Source organism: Mauremys mutica, chromosome 20 (assembly GCF_020497125.1).
Source record: "Mauremys mutica isolate MM-2020 ecotype Southern chromosome 20, ASM2049712v1, whole genome shotgun sequence".
NCBI classification, from domain to species: Eukaryota; Metazoa; Chordata; order Testudines; family Geoemydidae; genus Mauremys; species Mauremys mutica.
In genome coordinates, this window is record NC_059091.1 from 7,292,310 (window position 1) to 7,309,145 (window position 16,836).

Sequence of the window (16,836 nt, forward strand, 5' to 3'; positions counted from 1 at the left end):
ACCAAAACATGTTTACATACCCACTGCAAGCTCACTAGTTTTGATTATATGGTGAGTACAGTAAGACCTTCTAATCTATTTTAGGTATCCACGCCCCCTCACCTTCCCTTATCACAGCATTTTTCTAATTTCTATACAGAAGCAGTGGAGGGGAAGGGAAAACGAGCAAGAAAGGAAGTAAAGCGAGACGCTGGTCACAACCACATAGGAAAAGAGGAGCCAACTGACAACTCATATAAGGAAGTCATGGACTTCTCCCTTTAGCAAAAATGTGTGTGTGACTGGCTTCATAACAGTTGTTCCAGGTCTGCTTTTCAGAGCTATCTGAATTGTTCTGCTTTCTCCTTTTCCCTCCTCTCCTGGGCTCACATGCTCTTTAATGCAGTGTTTCCAAACGGTGGCGCGCTGAAGAGCATAAACGAGTTCTGAATTGCAAATAAAGCCAGGAGACACAGCTTGTGGCTGTCTGCCCAGGGTCATATTTGCACACATGCATGGATAATGAAAGTTTTAAGCTGTTTGGTCTTGAAAATAGAGAGAGAGAGGTAGGTGGTGGTGAATGGTGTCAGCCTATTTGCTATTCCTGAATGGTGGGCAGAGCCCACCTGCAGCTAAGGGCCCAGCCTAGGTTGACCAGACATCCCAATATTACGGGCTTTGTCTTATATATGCAACTATACCACCCCCAAATGTTCCAATTTTTTATGCTTGCTATCTCGTCACCCTCACAGCCTCAGTTGAGGAATGGGTCACAGAACAAAAGATCAACTGATTCCATGGGACAAAAAAACAAAAAAAACCCAACCCAGGAATGGGAGCATGATTCTAAGATTTAAAACAAGGGAAAAGAATGGGACACGTGAACAGAGAACTCCAGGCAGCACCTACCGCCCTGCAAAAGAGTTCATTACCCAAAGGAACTCCAATCAGCTATGCAAGATAGTCACATATAGGGGCCCCCACAGTCACTCAGGCTCCCTCAAGCTTCCCCCCTCTGGTCTGACAGAGAGAGTGTTTTGGACAATGTTCAGGTGGAGCTGATGAGGCAAATTCATGGCTTTTGGAGATCACAGATGGGGTGTGTACACAGGAAAAGATGTGGGGGTAAAGTGCAGCTGGGGGCTCTGGAGGAGCCAGAAAAAGAGGCTGTAACCTGGCACACTGCAGGTAAGTGCACCAGGGTCTGACAGGTGCCTGATCGACAGCCCTGCAGACCGATGTTTAGAAAGTATGCACTGCAGCAAGAAAAGCCTCATCTTCCAATGTTCCTCACCCGTGACCTGAAGGGACAGTCCTCCAGAGTGCAGAGAAGATCCCTCCCCTACATTCAGCCATCCAATCCTTGGCCTCTGCTGAAACTGGCAATAAAGGGACAATCACTGTCATACTGTGATGGTAACTTCTATAACCTTTCTATTGGGAGCTGGACCGAGACTTATTTCATACAGGATATTGAATGTAGTTATTAGCTTCAATATTTTGAGTTGCAAGTTCTTTGGGGGCAGGAATTGTCTCTATTTCATAGAAGCATAGATTATTAGGGTTGGAAGGGACCTCAGGAGATCTAGTCCAACCCCCTGCTCAAGGCAGGACCAATCCCCAAATCCCTAAATGGCCCCCTCAGGGATTGAACTCAACCCTCGTTTAGCAGGCCAATGCTCAAACCACTGAGCTATCCCTCCCCCCCAATAAAAGGTCTAGTTAGTGCAACACTGTAAGCAATATCATATTAATAGAATCTTGGACCCATGTTTTCAAACTTAAAGTTGGGCATCAAAATAAAAAGTAGCCTGTTTTTCAAAAGGGTTCTTCCCCCCACAGCTCCCACTGATTACATCAGGAGTTGTAGGTGCTCAGGATCTTTGAAAGGTTGGGCCATTTACCTAGCTGCCTACACAAAGATTTAGGTGTCTATCGTTAGCCAACTACATTTGGGAACAGTGGTCCCAATTCTTAGGCAACTTGGGGACAAATTCACCCATGGAATAAGGGGTGCAATTATAATGGAAGCCACAGTTGAATTGACCCTCTATATTTGACCACGTTTACCTGAAGAAACCCTTGTCAAAGGTCAGGGTCTGGTGCCAGAAATGGCAGCACATGCCTTCAGAATTTGACCAGTGAAAAGTTTCCCTAAAGGGACGGTCCCCCAGTTTCTACTATAAAAATCAAGTTCTTAAAAGCTACTAACCAAGCTTACATACACCTGGGGAAGTAGAAGCCTGCTGACCCTGTATTTCCTTGTTTGCATTGGAAAAAGGTTGTCAATGGCGAAATTAACTTCAGTTGACATTCTGCCTCCCTAAATGCATTCAAAGTTGGATATTGACCTCCACATCCGGTCCCAGACTGTTGTCTATGGTTTCTCTGTGTTATTCAATAGCTGCATTCCACTGCAGAGGTGGCTGCATTTTAGTGGTGAATGCCATGCTTAGAGTTTGTAAAAGGCTTTAAAACCTTCAGGGTAAAGTGCACAACTGAAAATGATTAAAGGATTGGAAAACATGCCATACAGTGAAAGAGTCATGAACTCGATCTATTTAGCTTAACACAAAGATGACTTGGTCAGAGTCTAGATGTATCTACATTGGGAACAGCAAGAATAATAAAGGGCTCTTTAATCTAGCTGAGAAATATATAAACAAGAGCCAATGGCTAGAAGTTGAAATGGACAAGTTTAAACTAGACATAAGGTGCACATTTTTAATAACGAGGGTAATTAACCATTGGAACAACTTACAAAAGGCTATGGTGGATTTTTTATTACTGGAAATGTTTCAATCAAGATTGGATATTTTTCTAAAAGATGTGCTCTAGTTCAAACAGAATTAAATTCAAGGAAGTCCTATGGCTTGTTGTCTGACCATGTGTATAACACATGATCACAGTGGTCCCTTCTAGGCTTATAGTGTATGCATCTTTCTGTCGAGCAGGGGCTGTCTACTCCTGTGTCTGTACAGCAGCCAGCACAATGGGGCTGCATTCTTGATTGGCCCTTAGGCACTGCTGTAATAAAATAATAATATTGGTGTAAAGTTAACATTTCAACATTAAAAATCAAGAACTGACAGAATTACACACAAGGAGGAGGAGGATTCTCCTTGAACAATGAAAGAGGAAAAAAAAAAGCAGCCACCCCTCCTATAGCTGATTTGGGTGAGTTTTTAAAAAAAATATTTAAATAAGTTTTGGGTTGCCTCAGTTGCTTATGAATCTGATGTTAGAGTTATATAACTGAAGTCTTCATGTCAGTGCTCAGATACAGCAAGTACAATTTATGATGACTTGCACAATTTCAGGAACAAAGGAGAGATAAAACAAGCTACAAAATCGAGTCCACATAAGGGCAGGATTAAAAATGCATCCGATTAGACTGATACTATACATGTTCTTAAGCAAGAGAGACTAAAACACAGCAATTGCATATTTTTTTAAAAAGCCAAAGTACTTGGTTAGTGGATTAGATTTTTCCACTATACAAAGTAGCTGTATCAAATCATCATCATGTTGTCTTAAAGCACATGCCTCAAGGGTACAGAATTATCCCTTTTAATGTTCATCATGAAAGACCCGAACAGGCATTAATTTTTTTTTTTAAAACGTAAATTATGCTGTGGGGATTCATCCAGGGAATTTGTTATGGCTCTTAAGTGTGTCAATCATAATAGTTTGGCAACCCATTTCCCTGACGGTGACCATTAGATAACAAAGTGGATATGAATCACTGAAGATCTGGTTAAAAGCCACAAACCATTTAGGGGCATGCCTGTTCACCCCTTCTGAAATTTTTGCACCATAACACATAGGCTTTTAATTCATTAGCCAACAGTAACTACGGTAAGGAATTTATGTAGGATTTTACCAAGTCCCCTCTGGAATGGCTCAATAGTTCAAATGTTTTGTTTTTTAAAGGGAAAAAAAAAGTTGCCTAGATGGTATGGCCACCGGCGCTACAAAGGATCACGAGGCATTAATGTTTTAATGAAGGGAAAGCGACACTGTCTGTTCTTAGAGGTTTGTTTTGCATTAAGTTAGACTTCAGGGAAGCACCAAGGGGGTGGGATTGTCATGGACATTTACCAGCCCAGGCACAAAAGTCTACTCACCTGTTCTTTATCACATGAAAAGACGTACTTTACTCACCCATAAAAAACACACACACACACTCAACCCAGGCGAGTGAGCAAAAAAGTGTTTTGCAAGGCTGCAACTAACACTAGCAGGCAACCTATGGAGGAATTTTTGGGAAAGCCCAAAATAGAATCTAGCAGTTTGGGGTTCACATAGCAGCAAACCATCAATTGTCACATTCTCAGCTGCCTTACGGAATATGCTATCACAGCTAACTCATCCTGACAGAGAAGGAATATTTGTCCTTTGGTTAAATAGCCTTGAATGAACGTGTGTAACGCTATCAGAAAACATTAACTGGAGATCAGCATGTTTTTTCTGGGCTGTGTGGGTCTTATGAAAGACACCAGCAGAACAACAATATGGCACAAAGCAAGGCAGATTTCATTACTTTGTAGTGCCTGCACTTGCTCATAACTTGGATTTACACACTGCAAAGCCTCCGATCTGATTACCTCCAGTGATCATGTAAAATGCTGGCTTTAAACTCTTTGCCTCAGTGATAAAAGCAGACACTTTGATTCACAACACCACATTCACAATAAAGTATACTGTAAAAGTACCTGTCCACAGCCAGGGGCATTGCACACAAACGGCCTGTCGTCTCCCATATTTCATATAGCTGGACAAAGCTGAGAAGAAAGGAAAGAGGGATGGAAATTGTTAAATAACTTAAAAAATTCAAATATCAGGAGCAGACAATTATATTCCTTTAAAGAGCATAAGACTGCTGATAGGAGGAAGAAGGGGGTTTCTGTGCCCCTAGATTACATGTACAGAAGAAGGAATTCATTCAGTCTGAGTTAAATGCTTAATTAACATGACCCAGTAATTTTTGCATTTGCAAAGAGGAAATTTTGTCTAATAGTTAAAAGAGGAGCCATGACAGCCGAGTCTAATGGTCAGGATAAGGGATATGTAGTCAGCACTCCAGGGTTCCATTCCTGGTTCTTTCATGGCCTGGCCTTTCTGCTCTCTCCATCTTAGGGTATGTCTACACTGCAGGTGGGGCATAGGTAGACAGACATGGTAGCTCTGCTCAAATAAGTGCACTGAAAATAGCAGTGTAGCCAGGGGTAGCACAGGCTGTCACTCGGGCTAGCCACCTGAGTACAAACCTGCCTGGACCCCCTGGGTATCTCAAGCTGCCTCCCCGTGCTAGTGTATGTCTGTCTGTCTACCTGCACTGGGAAGAACTCTCCCAAATGCAGTGTAAACATATCCTCAGTATCCACCCCAAACCCCCATCTGGAAATGGCGACTGTACCGACATGTCTCACAGTAGGACTGTAAGAAATAAAACATCTGCAAAAACACTCCTGTATCCTCAGATGGAAGGTACTAGAGAAAAGCAAAGTATTAATCCAACCGTTTGTATACTATATTAAAAATCAGTGAAGAAAATAAAGCATGTACACGTACACACACACACACAGTGTAACATTCTACAGAAAAACGTGCTATCCAGAAGCAGTTAGATAAATCGAGCCTGCTCTACATACAAGTTATATTTTCAATAGGAGAGAACTAAAATTTGTCATTTAATTAATTAAGGGATTATAGGAGTGGTGCTCCATTTTACAAGGCAATAATCTGGCTCCCTAGTGGGTAAACTACATGGCTGATGGCAAGGGTAGTTTATCACAGCTTATAGCCAAGGATAACAAAGCACTCTGTCCTATTATGCTACAAGTGAAGCTATTCTTATTAATAAAAAATAAGAGTAAATAAAGTAACCCCCACCACCTCAAATTCTAGAAATAATGGTTCCATCCACCCACTGATATTTTTATAGCTGGATTTTAAAAAGCTATAATAAAGAAAATGTTATCTCTTCAGGGGGTTTACTGTGTGAACGTGTGCTGACTGTTCATGTTGCTTCCAGCCTCTCTCTCCGAGTTACGCTCTTGGCTGTAGAAAGTAGACATGCATCACTGGAGCCAAGAACAGAAATGGAACCAGAATGCAGCCAAAATTAGTTCATAAAAAAAATACACCCTTTTTGTTTAGATTTTAAAATTTCTAACCATGTAAAAACACCTCAGTAGCACTGAGAGGGTGGAGAGAGTTATTTTTAGGAACTATATGGAAAGTACTCTAGTGGTGCAACAAAACAAGACGTGGAGGGTACGTGGGAGAAGTTTTCATTTTAAGGGGAGCTAAAGATGGCTTAGGGGTGTAAAGTAATAGCATATCTGAAAGGACTGATGAGATGTGGAGCTTTTCCCCTCCCTAGAGTGCTTGATCAAATCTGGCCCAAATTGGTCCTGGCTAGAAACTGTTGTTCCCTGTTTAGCAGCCTGTCTGAAGTGAATGGATTGCAATTCTGTTCTTTCTAAAGGGTATCTACAAAGTCTGCTATCACCATTTGGACTATGTTTAGATTTATTAAGCAAATGAACTCTAGGCCCTATATAAACATGAGAAAACAATCGGTAAATAGCTTCCAAACAAAAATATAATGGACTGGCAACAAGGATGCTTCATAATTTGCACATAAACGAGGATAACCACAAATATTAATCCCCCACCCACCCACATACACCCCTGCCAGAAAACTCAGGAAGTTAAATGGGCCTTGCAGAGTGCACTGAAGGTTAGTTAACAAGCTCAAAAGATCCTAGAGGAAGCAGATTGGCTTGGGATTTTGTTTGTGGTTGGGGAAGGAGAACAGTTCCAATGGCAATGGCCCCTCACAGAAAATGCCCTGCTAGCAGTCCCTCCCTCAGAAACCACAGGATTGTCAGCTCAGAGGCTTCTGCTGATCAGAAAAACCCCATGGGAGACTCAGCTGGGATGCAAACTGTTTAAGACTTTATACATCAACATCATCATCTTAAATTGTACCTGTAAATCAATACAGATCCTGGAGCACCATCATAGCACGAAGCAGGAGTTTTCTCATGGATCTGAAGATTATGGCCTAGAGAGCTCCTGACAGTGATCTAATCTCAAAATGGCAAAGGCATGGCACATAACAGCAAGAGGAGTATCTAAAATACGTCAAAAGCCTCAACAAGCACAGATGAGAGCGGGTGTGGGGGGACAAGGGAAACATACCAGTCTCGGCCACATCTTTAAGATTCCAACTCAGACCTCAAATTGTTAACTTGAGAAACCAAAAGGTGAGTGCACGCCCTCTAATCAAGGGGGCTGATCTCCACCACTTCTTTGAGTTTCTAACCAGAGTCTACAAACATCACCACAATCTTCTCCAGACCAACAATCTTCAGCCAGCTAGCCCTCATTCTAGACCTAATCTCATTCAGGCATTGGGGAAAATCACTCATATGCATCAGATGACAACACAAAATGGAGATAGAGATGTGGTGTTATCAACAGCATATTGAAAGCAGGATAAGTCCATGCTTCTTCAATAACTAACATGTAAACAAAGCCTTCAAACAGGAGGAATGACAAGGTCAAATGCCACAGTAACGTGAATGTCTGCACCATGCTCATTCACTCAAAACAACTTTCTGAAATCTAGAAAGAAAGGAGCAAAGCGACCACACAAACTCCATTAGCCCCAGCTAAGGGCCAGAACCATCTCCCCAGAACCTTGTGGTCGGCTGTATCAAAGGAAGCAGATGGATCTAAAAGAGCCAACATGGTGAATTTATCTTTGATTTCTTCCTTTATATGGATAATGCAACTGATGCTGTTTCTGCACCATAACCAGATCAGAAATCTAACTGGAGTGAAGGAAAAGTTCAGACTCCCTCCAAATCCTGCTAGAATTGCTTTGGTCACCACCTTTCCCAGAAGGAGGTAAAGTTTGAAACAGGATGGTAATTTGGCAGGACTATCAGTATCAAGAGATGGTGTACTAAGACAAGACCTAACAATTGCCTATTCAAAGGAAGCTGGTGCTCTGTTCTCCCAAAAGGATGTGATGGTATTCACCAAGCATAGTCCCAGTATATCCAGCTGGTTTTCACCAAACAGGAAAGTCAGAGGTCCAACATGCAGTCCAAAGACTCCTCACAGTACCTCCAGACATTAGGTCAGCAACCATTTTAGTGTGGTCTATGGACTCAACCCAAAACTGCGCATCAGGTATTGCAGATTTCTAACCCCTGGTTAGACAATAACTTGTGCGGTCTTTGATAAGTTGATTCCCATCTTCATGCCTCAGTTTCTCCATTTGTAAAAGGAGATAACCACCCCTTGCTTCAGAGTGTAACAATTAATGTTTAAACATCACTTTGAAGATGTCAACTGCTATGATTGCCAAGTCTTCAAGCTGTTAATCTCAGTACCATGGAGACTATGCCCCCCTCTCAGAGAGCCAGGGGTTAGGTACACTGGTGAAGCTGTGTACGTGGGGAGATTGCATTGTCAAGACAGCCATGGGGAGTGAAGTCCTCTCTCAGTCCAGTGGTGAATTTCATCAGCAATTTTAAAGAGCAATGGTTTAATAGCTCCAAAACCTGAAGAAAGAGCAATCATGTTGTGATAACAGGAGAATGGCAAAGAATGGATGAAAGGTGGCATTAGTGATCTTTGAAAGTTTTGCAAAAATCCACCTTAAAAAAAAAAAGGTGAAGCTACTGAATGGTGAAGACAGTTATGAAGTTAAAACTAACAGTTTGGGGTTTTAAATGGCGCTGCATGGTGTACTTAGCTAGGAGGAGAAGTGATTTTATTTTTTCTAATAAAGTCTATTAAATTTGCAGGATAATAAAAAGGGCTACTCTAATTTACAAGGCAAAAATTCTTACTTTTCCTTAATTCATGTAATGTCAGACATCTATCACTTAAACAGCTTGTTTCCTCCACCAATATTTAAGATTTTGAGTCTCTCTTCATTTGGTATTTATACTTCCAGTTCACATAAAAGCTGTTTAAGACATGAAAAAAGAAAAGGATCAGCAGACACTCGTGGCTTTGATAAAACTAATCAAAACTGGGGGGGGAACTATCGTATTTCAGTCCCCCCTTCCCCCACCCCGACACTTCTGACAGTGTAACAAGAGGCTCTGTTTAAAAATTTGAAGACTTGTGCACTATGAGAATTGCAGTTAACTGATCTGGCAAGATATTAGGAGGATATTCATTTTGTCCCTCAAAAACTATTAACTGCTCACTCACTAAGAACAATAACCTGCATGTAAATACATGTACAGAGATTTATACCACATTTAGTCAGGATAAATTGCTTCAATAAACTCTATTCTTAAGAAAAGGCAGAATAAGCAGATGATTGGATACTGGGAGAACAGCATTTTCATTCCTTTTCCCACAGCCGCAGGACCATATTTTGCTGTTTTGATTATTTTTAGCATGGTTGAAAATCAACATAAAGCAAATAATTAGATTATTCTTTAAAATCCTGTCAGTGCACTTCTGAAGAGCACGTGCCACCTCATGGGAAGTTCTGATTACCTCGCCACCGCCCTCCCCCCTCCTCCCCACACACACTGCAGCCCTTGTCCCAAAACTCTTTCCCTTGTGCCCCCATGTCACCTCCAACCCACTTTCCCAAACATCCAGGTTCTTATTGCCACCAGCTGCCTTCAACATCTGTAGTTTCACCACCCAGCCCTGAAAACTACGACCCTTACCACTGCACTCAACCCCCATCACCATGCAGTACAGCCATCCTGAAGTGCAGCACTCATTGCACAGTTCTCCAAACAGGAAGGTTGATTATGATAACAGGACATACGCAAATCTGAGACTGTACCATTCCCCACCCCACCCCCTTGCCCTTTCTGTTTCCCAAACAGTTGTGTTTCTGTTCAATAAATGGATTTTTTTTTCTTTGAAAACATTATTTATTATTGCATAAAATAAAAGATACCATAGCCCAGGAAAGCAACAGGCACTGCAAGTCAGTGTATCATACGTAGCAAACACAGATTCCAACTAACATTGGAACCACTGCACTTCTCTCCCTTGCTGGGCACCAGACATTACTAGTGGCTTTCATCCTCAAATTGCTCCCTCAAGGCATCCCTAACCCTTGCAGCCTTGTGCTGGGCCCCTCTAATAGGTGCTGGTGCTCTCTGGCTGTTCAAATTCAGCCTCCAGGTGTTGAACCTCTGAGTTCCATGCCTGAGTGAATCTTTCACCCTTCCCTTCACAAATGTTATGGAGGGTACAGCACACAGATATTACCGCGGGGATGCTGTTATCGGCCAGGTCCAGCTTCCCATACAGAGAGCACCAGCGGCCCTTTAAATGGCCAAAAGCACACTCCACAGTCATTCTGCACCGGCTCAGCCTGTTGTTGAACCGCTCCTTGCTGCTGTCAAGGCTCCCTGTGTAGGGTTTCATGAGCCACGGCATTAAAGGGTAAGCAGGGTCTCTAAGGATCACAATGGGCATTTCGACTTTCCCTACGGTGGTCTTCTGGTCTGGGGAAAAGTCCCGGCTTGCAGCTTCCCGAATAGGCCAGTGTTCCGAAAGATGCATGCACCTTTCCGAGCCAGCCTGCATTAATGTCAATGAAACGCCCACGGTGATCCACAAGCCCCTGGAGAACCATAGAGAAATGGCCCTTCCAATTAACGTACTCGGAGGGTAGGTGGGCTGGTGCCGGAATTGGAATAGGCGTCCCATCTATCGCCCCTCCACAGTGAGGGAAACCCATTTGTGCAAAGCCAGCCACAATGTCATGCAGGTTACCCAGAGTCCAGAGTTACGGTTCTTCTGAGCAGGATGCGATTAATGGCCCTGCAAACTTGCATCAACACAATTCCAATGGTCAACTTCCCCACTCCAAACTGGTTAGCGACTGATCGATAGCTGTCTGGATTTGCCAGCTTCCAGATGCAATAGCCACCCGCTTCTCCACTGGCAGGGCAGCTCTCAATCTCATGTCCTTGCGCCGCAGGGTGGGGGCGAGCTCATCACACAGTCCCATGAAAGTGGCTTTTCTCATCCGAAAGTTCTGCAGCCACTGCTCGTCATCCCAGACTTGCATGATAATGTGATCCCACCACTCGGTGCTTGTTTCCCCGAGCCCAAAAGCGGTGTTCTACTGTGGTGAGCATGTCTGTGAATGCCACAAGCAATCTCATGTTGTATGCATTACTCAAGTTGATGTCATCGTCTGAGTCCTCACTGTCACTTTGGATCTTAAGGAATAACTCGACTGCCAAACGTGATGTGCTGGCGAGACTCGTCAGCATATTCCTCAGCAGTTCAGGCTCCATTCCCACAGACGAAAAGGGAAGACAGAGCACACAGTACAAAAAAAACGTTGAAAGATGGCGCCAATTGTGGACAGAAGCAGAGGGATTGCTGGGATGCGAACTGATGCATCACAGGGAGTGGGACAGGACCCAGAATACCCTGCACCCCCCGCATCCTTCCCACAAGCCACAGCACCAGAATGGGAAGAGGTGCTCTGTGGGATAGCTGCCCACAATGCACCGCTCCCAATGCCGCAAATGTGGCCACGCCAGTGCGCTTGCAGCTGTCAGTGTGGACAGACTGCAGTGCTTTCCCTGCTGCGCTCTACGAAGACTGGTTTAACTCAAAGCGCTCTACATTTGCGAGTGTAGCCATGCCCTGAGAAAAAGCTTCTGCTTCCAGAGCCTGTATATTTTCTTATTCCCACCCCTCTGACCCTTAAGTAGAATATGAAAGCAAGAGCTTTGTTTCTGAGTTTTTCTGTTCCTTAAAGGTGCTTATTCCCCCAACTTAAGTCAACAACTTAATACCATCATCATTTCCAGAGCAAGCCCATTACAGTGTCACAAAAAGATTCACGAGTCTTCCCAAGAGGAGTGTAGACAATAGTATAACACCTCACCCTTCTCTAGCATGGTTCATGCAAGAAATTCAAAGTTTGCAAAAATCAATGCTGAATGCTGGACATTTTTTCTGTGAAATATATGGCTCTCCATTCTTAGGGACTGTTTGTTATTTCTGATACCGAGATGAGTGAGGAAAAATCATTTTAAATGGCTTTTGAACATGCCAGAAGGCCATGTGATCCATTAAATATCAGGCTTACACAAAGGATGTGTGTTTCTGATAACGTTGACCATGAGCCAGGCACTTTCCAATCAGAAATAAGGCACAACCCCTACTCCCAGGAACTTACACTTGAGACCTATTCCAAGCTCTGCCACTGACTTCCTCTGTGACCTTGGGCAAGTCACTTCCCCACCAGGTGTCTCAGTTTCTCCAGCTATAAAGTGGAAATGATGCTTACCCACCTTTGTAAGCACTTTGAGAATTGTGCATAAGTAGTATTAACACTGCATTAACTACTTTTTCACATTATATAATAAAGTTAGATTTGGCTCCACAAGGAAGTTTAACAAAGCAAAACCTTCACTAATTCAAATTAATGACTCAGACTCCTTGCACGTTAACACATTAGAGCAAAGATAAACACCAAGGATACTGCATCACAAAGTGCACTCCGCTCATGTATCTGATAGGTGTAATATGAAAATTTAATATGGCAAGCAATAAAGTAATATATTTTGTGAATAATGAAAGCTTATCAAATGAAGACCTCCCAAACATTCATATTACATTTTCAGGCATTTCAAGATAGAACATTGGGGTTTTTGGAAGAATTATTAGGCTTGTGGATTAGTAGAGTGAGAATTAGCAAGACTCGACTATATTTAGATTTTCCAAAAAGTGAGAGTCAGGAGTGTAAATGTTTTGGTGCAGGAACATCTATTCTGTCCATCTGCACACCACCTACCATGCTTTATTACTTAATACGCTATAATTCAGTCAGAAGGCCCAACCAAAATGTGCTTGCAGAACCCATCTTACCAAAAGCATTGGGAACTAGAAAAATTCAACCAAATCAAAGTATCAGATCGTGAATCACAACAGGACATACCTATAACACGACACAGACTTGCTTTGGAACTGGATCACTTTTGAAGCATTTGAGATCCCACACCTGACAATGTATAGTGGAACAGACAACCCAAGAACCTATGAGAGGGCCTTGGAGGGGAGGAAAGTCACTCCCATAAGTGACATTAACAGTTCTAAAGGCTTTGATATAGGGTGACAGGAGCTAAACGATCTCTCATGCTTAGCACTTTTGTAGTAGTTTATATCTTCAAAGCACTTTAAAAGTAGCAACACCCATGTGAGGAATGTGTTCTCCCATTTGAAGGAATATGTCTAAACTAGGATACAAAGGTATATGTAAAAAAAAATGCTAGCTAAAACATTTTAACTAACGTGTTTGAAAACTAGTGTAGACAGGGCAAGCTGTATGGTAACACGTTACCTGGTTGCTACAAATCCTAGGGTAGACAAGCCCTTATTGGGGGAGGGGGAAAAGGTGGTGAGGTTAAGAGTTTTGTCCAAGGAATTAGAATTCTAAGGATCCTGACTCCCGGTCCTGTGCTCAGGTCCCCTCTATTTATAGTGTACATTACAGTATACTGTACTCTATCTCCCAGTTCTCATGAACAAGGGAAGAGGTAGGTCTTTTTAAACACAGCTGCAGCTAGCCGTAGTTGGCTCTAGACAACTCTTCTCATTGTTCATCTCTTCTATATTTCAGGGCCACAAGCAATCTCATGTTTGCTGCCAACTAGAGATCGAGCATTGATCACTACCCATTGAGTCTGACGATCTAGCCAGCTTTCTAATCACCTTATAGTCCATTCATCCAGGCCATACTTCTTTAACTTGCTGGCAAGAATACTGTAGGAAACTGTATCAAAAGCTTTGCTAAAGTCAAGGAATAACACGTCCACTGCGTTCCTTCATCCATCCCAGTTATCTCATCATAGAAGGCAATTAGGTTAGTCAGGCATGACTTGCCCTTGGTGAATCCATGCTGACTGTTCCTGATCGCTTTCCTTTGCTCTAAGTGCATCAGAATTGATTCCTTGAGGACCTGCTCCATGATTTTTCTAGGGACTGAGGTGAGGCTGACTGGCCTGTAGTTCCCCGGATCCTCCTCCTTCCCTTTTTGAAAGATGGGCACTACATTAGCCTTTTTCCAGTCATCCAGGACCTACCCCGATCGCAATGAGTTTTCAAAGGGTATGGCTACACTTACAAATCTGCAGCGCTGGTAGTTGCAGCACTGGTCATCCAGCTGTGCAGGGCCAGCGCTGGTGTGTGGCCACACTCACAGCTACCAGCACTGGTGTGTGGCCACATTTGCAGTATTTGCAGCGCTGTTGGGAGTGATGCATTATGGGCAGCTATCCCAGCATTCAAGTGGCAGCAACGGTGCTTTTCAAAAGAGGGGGGTGGGGTGGGGCGTAGTGTGACAGGGAGCAGGGGGAGAGTGGATTTTTGGAGCCAACACTGTGTGTTAGCTTCCTGACTTGAAAAATCAGAACATGTTCCCGATCCCTTACCCTTAACTCTTAACTGCAAACAGCCTGCAGCCAACACGACTCCCTTTCTCCCCTCTGCCCCGGCTGTTACTGTCAAGCAAACACTCACTCCCTGCCTGCCTGCCTCATTATCTCATTTGATTGTTCACAGATTGATCACAGCGAACAGGAGCTGTGTTTGTAGATAAACAGCTCCGGGATCAACGGAGCTCGGAGTTCACAACAAAACAAAGAGAGGCTGCATAACAAAACAAAGAGTAATTTATAAAAGCATTCTAGGATACATCCTTATACCCTGGAGGCCAATCACAGCGCTGGTGTGTGGCCACACTTGATGACCAGCGCTGCAGCACCAGCGCTGGAAACCTTATTCCCCATGCTGAGTGAGGTGTACGGCCAGCGCTGCAGCCAGGGAGTTGCAGCGCTGGAAGTGCCCTGCAGGTGTGGCCACTTACTAATTGCAGCGCCGGTGGAGGCTTTCCAGCACTGCAACTCGCCAGTGTAGCCATACCCAAAGATAATGTCTGTATGCCTCACAATGAAGGCAGACAGAAATGGGAAAGTGGGGAAATGGTAGGTTCTGTGAAGAAGGAATGGGGTTGAGTCAGGATGCAAAGGAGCCAGAGGAATAAAGGTTTGGGTGCTCCCTATTCAAGGCCACAGCCTGTCTCCCCACACAGGACCCCCTGCACATAACCCTCTTCCCCTCCCCCAATCCCATGTATATCCCTGGCCTCCCCCAACTCTATCAATGAATTCCCCTGCCACCCTGCACATCCCTCTCACTTGCAAGTAGTTAGAAGCTGTTTCAGGCAGAACTCCAGGTTCTGAGTTTCCTTGGTAACTGTTTCAGTGGTTTTACAACCATGTTTTCATCTTAAAAATAATAATAATAAAATAATAATAATTCCTTATGTTGCTGTGAAACACTCACACACAAAAAATGTATGGAACTGTGAAGCTAACTATACACAAACTGTCATATGTGAAGTTAAAGTACTTTTGTCCTTGTCTACATTGGCCAAAAATGTGTGTTTTTCAATTAAGTTAGCTTTAATGGATTAAACTCTCCTCCAATACCTATGCAGATGGAATTTAACACCTTTAAAAAGTTGTTGCTAGACTCTCCTTAAGCACAATTAACCCAAACGATCGTGTCAAACATTGTTTAACGTGTATCCAGAGATCTTCCAGTGAGTACATCAAGTCATCTAGATATTTGCCTAGTTTTACAACAGGCGACATAAAAAGCACCAGCGAAGTCAATACAAACTTAAATTTCATACAATTACTTGTTTATACTGCTCTATGTACACTATACACTGAAATGTAAGTACAATATTTATTTCTAATTGATTTATTTTATAATTTTATGGTAAAAATGAGATAGCAAGCAGTTCTTCAGTAATAGTGCGCTGTGACACTTTGATTTTGTAAGCAAGCAGTTGAAGTGAGGTACACAAGACAAAAATCAGGCTTCTGAAAAAGAGGTACAGTAGTCTGGAAAGGTTGAGAGCAACTTGTCTACACAACTGTTTGGCGTGGGGGGAGGGCTGTTAATTTCAGCTAATTTAAGGGAAAAATTAAGTATTTTTGCCCAAGTAGACACGGCCTTATATGTCTCTCATAACAAATGAAAGGGAAAAGGTGAGAGAGAGGGAGAGGTGTGATATAAAATGACATCTCCCCTTACTACACATGTTTAGGCCATGTCTACCTTCCAATTATGTCGGTGAAACTTATGTTGCTCAGGGGGGAAGGGGAGGGGAGGGGAGGGGAAAGACACCAAAGTGACATACATTTTGTTGGCATAAGCGCTCCTATGCACAACACTATGTCGGCAGGAGAGCGTATCTGGCAGACATAGCTATCGCCATTCATTTAAGTGGTTTCATTATGTTGACAGGAGAACACTTTCCTGTCAGCATAGAGCAGCTACAGGACCGATCTTACAGCAGTGAAGCTGTATTGGTATAGCTGCGATGCTGTAAGCTTTTTAGTGTAGACATGGCCTTAAGCACTTCAGTTTGCTGTGTAACTATCACGCTACTTACTTGTGATGAGAATCATATTTGGGAGATGGATGTGAGGAGTCATTTTTGATTATTTCGATAATCAAAAGTTCGAACAATTATTTTTAAATAAAGTTTAATGCCGCAATGATTAGGCCTCAACTGGAGTAGTGTATCCAGTTTTAACTGCCACATTTCAGGAAAGATGGACAAATTGGAGGAAGTCCAGAGAAGGGCAACAAAAATTATTAAAGGTCTAGAAAACATGGCCTATGAGGGAAGATTGAAAAAACTGGGTTTGTTTAGTCTGGAAAAAGAGGGGACATAACAGGTTTCAAGTACATTAAAAGGTTGTTACAAGGAGGAGGGAAAAAACTTGTTCTCCTTAACCTCCGAGGATA

The 16,836-nt window shown here is 43.0% G+C and overlaps 1 protein-coding gene across 4 annotated transcripts in view; it reads right to left on the minus strand.

Annotated features, from left to right (window-relative positions):
• LOC123353618 (cyclic AMP-dependent transcription factor ATF-7) overlaps positions 1 to 16,836 on the minus strand; it is a 115,430-nt gene that overhangs the window by 76,686 nt on the left and 21,908 nt on the right. For 3 of the 4 annotated variants that reach the window (XM_044994870.1, XM_044994869.1, XM_044994872.1), the window contains one exon: positions 4,695 to 4,763. In XM_044994870.1, coding sequence (XP_044850805.1) covers positions 4,695 to 4,742 — 48 coding nt within the window. In that variant the 5' untranslated portion in view covers positions 4,743 to 4,763. Of the gene's footprint in view, positions 1 to 4,694; positions 4,764 to 8,855; positions 8,872 to 16,836 lie in introns of those variants that run through there. The other variant, XM_044994871.1, reaches the window with a different exon arrangement.